The sequence below is a fragment of the Monopterus albus genome, unplaced genomic scaffold (assembly GCF_001952655.1).
Source record: "Monopterus albus unplaced genomic scaffold, M_albus_1.0 scaffold3.1, whole genome shotgun sequence".
Classification (NCBI taxonomy): domain Eukaryota; kingdom Metazoa; phylum Chordata; class Actinopteri; order Synbranchiformes; family Synbranchidae; genus Monopterus; species Monopterus albus.
The window spans coordinates 405,257-416,752 of record NW_018127883.1 but is presented as its reverse complement, the minus strand read 5'-3'; the positions used below and the strand labels follow the sequence as shown (position 1 = coordinate 416,752).

The window sequence follows — 11,496 nt, the reverse complement described above, 5'->3', positions numbered from 1 at the left end:
GAGGCTAGGAGAAGATCATTGGTGACTTTCACCAATGCGGTTTCTGTACTATGATGGACTCTAAATCCTGACTGAACATCCTCAAACAAATCATTCTTGTGCAAGTGGTCACATAACTGCTTTGCTACAGCTTTTTCAAGGATTTTGGAAATAAATGGGAGATTGGATATTGGTTTATAATTAGCTAGGACACCTGGGTCAAGAGTAGGCTTTTTGAGTAGAGGTTTAATTACTGCAAGTTTAAAAGCCTGTGGAACATAACCTGTTAATAGAGAGAGGTTAATCAGATCTAGTATGGATGTGTTGATTAGGGGAAAAACGTCTTTGAGCAGCCCGGTCGGGATGGGGTCCAGGAGACATGTTGATGATTTAGATGAAGCAATTGTTGAGATGGGCTCCTCTTTCATCCTGAGCAGAGATCAAAGATGTAATCAACAGGGGCACCTGACTGTGACTTGGAGTCACTGGTATGAAAGAACGTGATATGTAAAACAAATCAGAAAGACTATCTAGTATGACTACTGCTTATTTCATTACTACCCCTACATCTAGTCATCACTACAATCCCTGCAGCTACTGCTGTTAATAAACTATTCACTGATCTATAATTATTATGATATATTCGCATATTAATGAGGTGAAATGAAAACAGAGAATGCACTGGTTTACGGAAACATGATTGCACAAATCCACTGCTCTGCATTGTTGCCTGGCAACTTAACTAATGCAGACCTGAAATTGTAGTTGCTGTTGCAAAGTAATATCTTAGGGGGAAAAGGATCAGCAAAGTTGAGGCTCACAGATTGTGATTGTAACAGCTCTGGAGAATACAGCATGTAGCTAACACTCAACAACTGTTGCTTATTGTATCTTGACAGCACATAGAGCAGCCAATTGTAAGTTCATAATGAACCTTAACCCACTGCTGAAGCTTAAGTCACCCCATCTGCTAAGAAGGCATCTCAGAGAACTCAATTTCAACTTTGTAAGTTCAACTCCAAACGTGTGTGTGTGTGTGTGTGTGTGTGTGTGTGTGTGTGTACTCAATACGTAACACGGCATGCAATTCCATTATTACCAGGAGACTGCCTCACTTATATCTAGCCCTCTTCAAGGCTATCGACTCTGATGATAACTTTAATGAGGCTCTTGAGAGGTTTATTAAGACATCATACTGGGAAAAGGTGAGGGGTCTGTAATTGGAATGACATTTAAACACCACCCTTGTCATCTCACACGCAAGTCAAAAGAAGCTGTCAGGATCAGGTTGTAGCACTGTATCTATCCACTTACATGTGGCTACCACCAAAAATGCCCCTCCCACAATGAAACAGACGCCACTGCAGAGAAACTGACGCTGCTCATTATTAAACAAAATACTTGTATAATGCCATTTTTCTATGCTGAAATGTCAGAGAAAGATATATATTTACTTACTTGCACCTTTAAAAATCTATATACACACAGTGTATGTGTAATAGATTTCATTCAGTTTACTGACAGTATTGTAGATGCCTTATTCAGAGACAACAAAATCGATTATCTGGAACGAGCCTGCAGAAAATATTTCTATTTCCTGGGGCATCTCTCGATTACATTTAAAGTTTAAAGCCAAGATATATCAGTGCATTAACCAGATGCAAAGCTTCTTTAGAAGTGTGCTGCATCAGAAATATTTTTTGTAATGGAAATGTAGGAAAATATGTGGGCAAACAAATACAAATGAAAATAAGGTTTTCTATATATTACAGCTTATTGAATTTCTAGAAGGTGGGTAAACATCCACTTGCCTTTTTGAACATACAATAGCCCAATGATTGAAAATACTTCCATTAAGATGATAAAACTTCATTTAATATAATTTTACCTGTGCTGAGTAGTGAGCCATCTGGCCTGAATAGGAAGCAAAAATAATCTCTGTTAAGTGTCTTTTCTTATCTGCCCTCGATGCCTCTGAGCTGTTCGCTGTTACTTTCTCTCTCCTTCATTCACTCCTTTTCAGACACACACAGGTACAAATGATCAATTCAGAATCCCCCAAACAAGAGCAGGCCCGAGATATGCATGTTCTCTTCTATCAGTCCTCCTCAGGTTTTACCGACTTTGACCCCAATCTGTCCTCATGTCGCCATCTTTCTCCACGTGCCCATCACTTCTATTTCCATCCGTTTTATTCCTCTGTTATTTTTCACCTATCTTACCTCATTTTTATTCTGTTTTTCTCTTTTTGTTCTCTGCCTCTCTATCCTTTCATCATCTTTTCCTCCTATTTGATTAATCTGAGATGGGCTTTGTTTTTATGCCAGTGAACCCCAGAATAAAAACTGATCCCCATTTTCACTCCACAGAGGCTGATGAATACACCTAGGAGAAAGAATTAATGAGTAATTTGTGAATGATCCCTGAGTCTATATCCCCTTTGTGGCTAGCATTGCTTTTGAGGGTTCCTCATCTGGAAAGACTATGAAAGCAGTGTGTGTGAGTTAGTGTGTGCCTGTATGTGTGACATAAAGAGAGCGGAGGAGGAGGAAAGGCAGGCAGAGACAAACACAAAGAGCTCATGAGCATCACAAGTTGAATATTATGCTTGCTTTGACTTATTTATTTAGGTAAAAACTGTAATGTATTTTATGCTTGCTGCTGTGAGTTTGTGTGTGTGTGTGTGTGTGTGTGTGTGGAGGTGGTGGTCTTACACTTGAGAGTCTGCTGTGACCGGATAAGCTCTGTGTTTGCTGAGGTTCAGAGTGAGGATACAAGATAGGGTGTGAGTAATCTGCTCTGCTACAGTGATGGACAAATCCTTTCCTTCACCCCTAGACTGACACGTGTGGATGCACATGTTTATATTGCACATATACACCTGGTGTAGCTGCAGAAATAAAGAAAGTGTCGGACGTATAAACAACATTGTTACCTGAGGATGGTGTAACAATGTTCGTGCCTTGAAGCTTGATCACCGTTATGCAGTACATACTTAAGAAGAAGCCTTAATACGGTGAGTCTGGAAAGGCCAATTTCATTAATCTATGTCACTAGAGTCAAGGTTTACAGGATTTCAAGACAAGGGTTTCTTTTAAATTCCTCTTTTCTCACTGCATAATTTTTATTGAATCTCCTGGGTTAAAATTCATCTCTTTGATCTCTTTCTTAACTTTGAGTGCCTCCGCCAAATACTCTCAACCCCAGCATGGGAATTCTCTCATTTTTGTGTGTGAAGTACAAATCCCTGCTACAAGCTGGCTTTGTGTGTGTGTAGTTTTGATGTATGAACATGCAGATACATATACCCTATAGAGTATATTGCCGTTGTTGTGTTTTAATGATGATGAGGCATGTTATAAACATTTCTGATATTATCAAACTGATTTTGAAAGTGTTTCTTGACACAAGGACGTTAAATAATTCTCAGCCAATCAAGCAGCATTTTTAAATAATCCAAGAAAATGGAAAAGTCAGAAATACAAGGTCTTCATCTCACAATGACAGCACAGAAATTGCTCCATGTATGATAATGTTGGTCTGCTACTATAGACCTGACAGAAATATCCCAATAACTACTGGATACATTACCATGAGGTATGGTACGGATAGCCACAGTGCCAAGATAATTCCCCTCTAATACCCTGACCTTTCCTCCAGTGCCACCAGCAGATCAAATCTACTTAATGCATTAGCACAGATATTTGGAGAAATTCACAGTTCTCAGAAAATGTATTCTAATAATTCTTTATAGCCCCCACCACACACAACTATTGGATGGTTTTCTCAGAATGAACTGTAATAACATCAGTGGTGTCTTAGCATTTAAATTTTGTGCCATCATCAAATCAAAATCTGAATGTGTTCAATATTTTGGTTTAGACCCACATACAAGCAAAACAAATAACATTCCCACCGGGCTCAGCAGCACATAGTGTTTACTACTAACGAGAAATATCAGTATGCTAACGCACTAAACTATAATAGTGAACATGATCAAAACTTTACATGCAAAGCATTAGCGTGCTTTTATTTACATTCAATAAATACTGACTGGGCATGTTTGTACAACATTTGGGGGCCCAGCAGTTTGATGAAACCGACAGCGAGTCCAGAATTCCCTGTAAATGCACTGATACAGAAATAGGCTACTGAAATGAGAGCAGGCTATGGACATGAGATGAATCCATTATTGCAGAACTTTAGATGCCATATTAATCTATATCTTGATGTAGAAGATAAGTCTGGCCTAAAAAAAAAGCTACGCTATGTGCACATGGCATAGCTGCTAATTACAACTCTGCGATTTGGTCTGTGAATAGATAATGATCATTTTCACTGCCCCCCTGCTCAGTCAATCAATCAGTGTGTCAACACAGGAGCCATAATCGGAGGTGGATGACTAGCAGAGCAGCAAGGATGTCACCAGTCTTATCATGTTTTAATGAAAACAGAGAAGGGAAAAGGACTCCAGACAAAGGAATTTAACTGTCGTATCTCACCTCACGTCTGTTCACTCCCACTAAATAAAAGTAGCCTTCAGTGAGGCTCTAAAAACAGACATATGGCACAACAGTAGGTTGTCACTGAATCCCTGCCTCCAAGGTAAAATGATGTAAAGAGGAGGAAACCAGCTGTCCTCCATACCCCGTTGACAACGCACTGATGGTGTCTTTAGGTCTAACAGACCACTTGTACTAAACTGCAGTGTAATTTTCCCCTGTGCCGATGGCAGGGAGCCCTGCGTGAGTGTGCCTCAGGTGAGCTGTGAAGTGCTCTCATCTCAAGCGATATGTGTATCAGTGCTCACCTACAGCATCAGGTGTCCTTCCTCGTCTTACTGGATCTTTCTTCTTTGCTGGCCCTTGCTCTCTCTTATCCTGTCTTCACATTTCCCCTTTTACACATCTCATCCCACTAGTCATGCCTTCGCTCTGCTTCTTTCTTTCTTTTCCTTGTGTTTTTCCTATAATAGAAATGGCATACTTTTAACATCACTGTTTGACATCAGCTAGATTTCAACACTCAGATCCAAACCACAGAGCAGTGCATATACACAAAACAGTTTGTCAATATAAAAGTAATGATGGCAGCAGTGTTTCTTGACAATGCAGAAAACATGAAGGTGAGCTGGGTGCACTGTAGCTGAAAATAGTGCTACACATGTCAGCCAGCATTTGACTTAACTTTCTTTTGAGTCTTGACTCTCCTCCTGTGCCCTCAGTTTAAAGTTTTGACATAAAACAGCCAACACAAACACAACAATGGCCAATGTCTGATCACTCATATGCCCGCATGTTGAAATATGTTGTTACCAGTTCTCACAACATTTCAGCTGTGCTGTCCTGGAACTGCAACCTCCCTCCTCCACCTTCAATCAGTAAGACTCCTGAACGTGCAGAAGGCTACACAGACCGCTCCACGAGTTTCTTAATAGAAAGATGATAACAGAAAACAAGCATAGCTGTCGGAGATGATGCAGACATGTTTTTCTGTGTAACAGGGATGGAAGGCAAACATCAAACTATTTGCCATGTTGTCGTCTAAGTTCAGTTTTCCTCCACAACACCCACTGTAGGGTAATGTACAAACTAATTTTAGTGACATTAGTTTCCTGAATCCCAAGCAGTAAGCAAAAACATTTCAACAACACTACAGCCTCCACAGTACAGTTGAATCAGCACCTCTTTAAAACAGTTTCAACAAAAACTGAACATAATCACCTTCATGTAGGGAGGAGTTGTTGCAGGACCGCATTAGTTTAAGCAGACTTGTTCATTGTGTTATATTGCCAACCATTCTCTATACTTCAAGGAACAACATGCTGTATTTAGCTATATGATGGTGTGATTAGACAAGGTGAACAGCAGCTGCTTAGTAAAGCTGTATGGAAAAGGTTGTTAGTCTAATCGAATGTGGCTGTTAACCATGACGACAGCGTTGCGACCTGCTGATTAACTATTCAAAATACAGATCACCACAGAGACACAGAGGTAACCACAGCACATCTTTCAGTCAGACTCCAGTATCGGCAGTATTTTGGCAGCCATGCCTCATCCTGCTGCTTGTACTCTGTCAGCCCACAGTAATACAAACAGTGATTCCCTTAAACACCACTCCGTCTTTATTTCCTGTGCCAGGGCACTTTGAATGTAATACATCTTTCTCATTCTGAGCGATCTTCCCTTATTATTAACAGTGCTCTTACTGTCCAAATAATATCTTTGTATTTTTTCTTGCTGTTGGCTTCATTTTTTTTCAACTTCTTTTTTTTTTTTTTAAACTGGTGAAAAAAATAATGCACGACTTGTGCTTGAATGCTGCTTCTGCACAACAACAACAACAGCTCCTTATTATTGAACACAGTCACAGTTCTGTGATCAGGAGGCATTAACGCCTTGTCAAAAAAACAAACAATAATTTAATAAGGCAGGCCATTAAAGTAACATAAAACCCAAACACAAAACTTCTAATTCCAAGCCCTTCAAGTCATTTTTCACAGAATGTGAAGCACTTCTTGAGAAATATTTATATTATTGTTCGTCTTCCAGTATCTGCTCCCAGTGTTGATTCATGTGTCTGGCCAGCTATGACCATGTTTTTTTAATCTTCTGCTAAGTGTTTGGACTTTTTGAGCGTTCCCGCTGTGTTCTTTGGAAAACAAAGTGAAAAAACAAATTGCTCAGAGCTGATGTGTTATTAAAAGCTACAACTTCAGGGTTCTTTCAGTCAAACTTTACATTGCACTGCAAATCATGAAATCTTTGAAGCTGCATCTTTAAATAAATAAATAATTAATTAAAAGAGCAGATGGTGATTTTTTAATGCCTGGAAATTTCTGAACCCATTTCAGTCCCTGTTGAATAGATCCCACGCTCAACTAGAAGAGCTTTCAGCATCAGACTTGTTTCTCCCTTGGCTTTTCCTCCATAAAACCAGTCAGGCCGAACATGACTGTTTTTCTCACAGATATATCATCGCTGACCTGAAGTCAGGGGTGTCAACTTGAACATTCTACCTAAAACCTTTAGTGGTAATGACAGCGCTGGTCAGTGGGCCCAGGCTGAAACAATGTCCTAGTAGTATCACTGTCCTTCCATTGGGTAATTTGACCCCCTGAGCAGTGGCAGAAGACCATCAGGGTGGTGGTTGTATGTTATCCTCTATAGGATCTGCACTCCCCCACATCCTGTTTCTTAATGTCCATTGCTTGAAAAACTATCAATGGAAGGAAAGAAGGAGGAATTAAACAGTATCCTGTGTCTAACCCCTGAAACTCAACTTTATTTATAGACACAGGCTAAAGGCCTCAGTGTGAAAGACACCACATGGAAGTTAACAGATGTCCTTTTCTCCAAATTTACTTTGAGGGTTATTAGAGACACTTGTGTCCTTGTTTCCTGCAGAAGCCCAAAAGTCGAGCAATTACAAAATGCTTTTATCTGTAAACTAGTTGTGGTAATCGCCTATTTAAATTGCTCCTATTAGGAGGTTAGGTGAAGCACGTTCACGCTGCTCTTTATCTGTGAAGTCTTCAGCACCACGGTCAGATAAAGGGGACCCAAAAGACATCAGCTTTTTAACTTGGAATGCAGTCAGAATCACATCTGAACTTGGGAAGTCTGCACCGAGGTCTGTCCTGATGCCCTGCTTTACACAGTGCTCTACCGCATGCATTCAAATGATCAGCCGTTAATACAGCTACATCGCCTCAGGGGAAGGAAACATGCTGTGATACATCGACACTGAAAACCCTAATGGCAGTTATGCATTCAGTGTACATCTTGCATCTCTTCCTCCTATTGCTTGTTAAAGTTGCCTTTAGACAGCTCAGCAGTGGCTCAGTGAGATGTAAACATACTACATTAACAGATTAGTTGCCCAATGAAAGAGCAGAGATATTTGCCTGTGATGTCATTATTTGAATAAGATTTGAATAGTGCTTGCATATGAGAGGTGCATTTCAAATGAATTTGGAGCTACTGTAATAAAGCAATGCAATATTAAACACAAAAAGAGAAATTAGCTGGACCATGCATCTGTGAGTGGATGGATGCATCTGAACTTCTGAATAATTGTTTCTCAAAAAAACGACTTGCAACAATTGAATCACTGGAGGAGTTAATTTCCCTCACAGTCAGTGCAGTTTTTGCAACCTGATGTGTGGCTCTCTTTGTCCTTACAATCTCATCTACAAGAGACTGCTCTTATTAAACTGCAAACTGCTTGCCAGTGCACTTGATGTTGTTCTGCATCCTTCTGAATAAGACAGCAATTAGGTACAGACCCAGACATATATTGCGATCACTACAACAGTGCACTTCTTTGTTGGCATTCCACTGGAGTTTCATCCTACTGAAATGAGAAGTCTATACTCTATAGCTGATGGATCAAAGTCTCCCCACATCACAATTTTTGCTTCACTTGTCATCACATGGCATGGCTCAATAGCTGATGATAGACAGTTTCAAAGATCAACATGAAGCTTCTATACACCTGATTAGAAGAAGGCAGCAACACAAACAATTGTCTTTAGTATTTGCTGGCAATTTTCTTATAAGCTATTAATCATCCATTCTCTATCTCTCAATAATACTTTGTAATAAGGGCTCAGGAGTGTTGAAAGGTGACGAGTCACATCATCTGAACACCCCTTACAGTTCACTTACTAGTCTGGCACAGATTTGTTGGGCTGCATTTACTCCCAATTGCTGCTCTCCAGACTTAAATCTTGTATTGAATTGAGCTCACTAATTATAGTCATCATAGACTTTGCAAGGCTAGGTTGACACCACAGAAACTATTTCAGCTATACTTAATTCATAGAACATGTTACTGTTGCTCTTGTGACAAAGCATGAGGGGTTCCCTCTTTCCTGAGCAAGATCCTGAAGGACACAGGAAGTGATCTATTTATGTCAAAGTAACAAACATCAGCTTGTTTGGAAGCAGAAGAAAAAGAAGCAAAAATATAGTATAGGAAATTACAGCCAACAATGACCGTTTCGCTTTTTTTATGAACCAAACTTCAAAATTATTAAGGTGCTGCCATAATTTTCAACATCTTTTCAAAGGAATATCACCTGAACATAATTTTGTGTTAGTTTTAAAGAATTATTTAGTTAATCATGCAGTCAGCTATAAATAAAGAATAAAAATGTTACCGTCTTCGACAGCTTCTGAAACGGAGCAGTTGTGCAATTAGATTGTGTAATTACTGGGTTTGAAAGAGAAATTGAGAAGACAGATTCACTGTGTGTATATTTTCAGTTAATCTAAGAAACCTTTTATGAATACTCAAGCTGATAAAAATGAAAGATGCACAAGCACTCTATTGTTAAAAAAAATCTAAATGCAGTTTTGTATGACAACATAGTTTTTTTTTTTCAATTTCCAGTTGTTTCTCCATTTTAGTAGAAAAGGTGGAGTGTTACAGGAAGGTTCTAAACAGCAGTAGTAAAAACAGCAGGGAAGTAACCCATAAGATGTGACACACTGAAGATATTATCTCCACAAAGAGGTTCATGCTGAGTATTAATGGATAATGTATTGTTTAGCATAGCAAAAAAAGTGTTTATTAGGGTGCCGGGGGGAAGGGTAGAGAAAATAATTAGTCCTGAAACATGGCAAGCTTTTTTGGAGGCTTTATGTCAAAGGGGATGACGACTCTCTCTAACAAGATAACATGTCAAACTGTTTCTTCTGTGGTAAGATGACTCGCCTCACCATTTTTCATCAGTTGCCTACAGACAACTTTATCTGTTTTATTGGAGCTTTTTGCTCTCTATGAATCAGAGCCACTCTCCTGCTGGTATGCTGAGTTTCCAGGAAATATATCCTTGATGAGGCTTGTCTAAACAAACAGCAGATGACGACCTGAGCCACAGGGGCAAATAAGAAAAATATGGAGGTACTTGCTTTAAACTGGAAAGCATCTCTGGGCACCAAATCAAATGCATGCTGGTGCTGTGCAGACATGGTCATGTGTGTTTCTTTTACCGTTATATTAACTAAAGGTATTGTACATATTTACTAGGATGATATGTCATGTTTAGCAAACTACGATATAAAGAAAACCAAGAAGAAATCAGGACATGAAAATTTATTTCATCCTGGTGATAGTGTGAACCTACCACTACATCTGTGAAACACACTTGAAATAATCTGAGCTTATTTATGTTCATGGATGGAACAATGACAACCAAGGCCACAATATTAAGCACCATTAAGAAGAATTAAGTTTCCTACACTCTGCTAGAAGATCATTTCTACCAGTACTGTGCTGAAATACATGCCCAAACTTTGAAAGAACGAAAACACCATTATAAATCAAATCATGTTATTGGACTATACCGTATAGAATTAATTAAATTAAAAGCAGTTATTAATTATTGCTGTCAAACAGGTAGTGCTTACCAATAAAAATGTGTTTACTTTAGAAACAGATCTGGATGGTGACTGTGTAAATCCATATATTTTGTCATTTGTGAATGCTTCAGCCTGACCAGTCACATATTTTCCCATAGAGTATAATGAATTAGCCTGCTGTACTGTGCATATGAGTTTTGGAATATTAAGCTTTAAGGACACTTATTTTTATTTTTTCTAGCTCAGTGAGTCAAGAGCACTCTGGTTGGGTGCTCCCAAAAATGATGAAAAAGCCCTCAGATACTTATTATCCACTCCATTTCATCACTGAAACTTTGTTTGCTGCACATATTGAATGTAGCAGTGGACTCACACACACTTGGGTAATCAGGCAGAAAACTCAGTATGCCAACTGAATAGCATTATGCCTAATGTTGTACCTGTATTTCTGTGCATGTTTCAGATGGTAAGGTGGAGGTGACGAAGGAGAGCCTGAAGCTCTGCACCATGGGGCCAGGAAAGGTGTTTGGAGAGCTGGCTATTCTCTACAACTGCACCAGGACCGCAACTGTCAAGAGTGAGTCTCCACAGACACCTGGAGAAAAACAAAGACATCCAAAGAGCTTGAATGTGTTGAATGCCCACATTCCTCAGGTGACAGATAATGTCACCTGTTCTCACACACACACACACACAGACAGAAATCACTTGGTATTAGGGGTCTTTCATGCATCTAAGTTATCAGTCCTACGTCGAGAAATCCCACCGTCACTCTGTACGAATGTGTGCATGGAACACAGTGATGGGCATTGTTCATTGGTCATGATGAAACAATGCCCATCACTAGTCTGCTTTTTCACAACACTCCAGTTAGGCATCTTGCAAGACCCCCAGAGAGTTGAATGTCAAGGTTTGCTGCCTCTGCTCCTTCATGTGTCAAAGCTTCAACTATGAAGGATGCACAGTGGGTGAGTAGGTGGTCTATCAGACTGGCAAGCTGAACAGCCTCCTGGAGTAAGGAGAGGAGACAGAGAAAGGACAGGACAGATGGTAGGCCACGCATACTGGAACTAGTGTTATAAGAGAGTGTGTGAGGATGAAAAATATGTGTTTATGTGAAGAAGGAAATGGGACAAAGCTAGAAATGTGT

General features: G+C 39.6%; 1 protein-coding gene across 2 annotated transcripts in view; it reads left to right on the top strand.

The window, feature by feature from the left end:
• LOC109962157 (protein kinase cGMP-dependent 1) overlaps positions 1-11,496 on the top strand; it is an 86,070-nt gene that overhangs the window by 15,797 nt on the left and 58,777 nt on the right. For both annotated transcript variants that reach the window (XM_020603629.1, XM_020603620.1), the window contains exon 3: positions 10,810-10,923. In XM_020603629.1, coding sequence (XP_020459285.1) covers positions 10,810-10,923 — 114 coding nt within the window. The remainder of the gene's footprint in view (positions 1-10,809; positions 10,924-11,496) is intronic.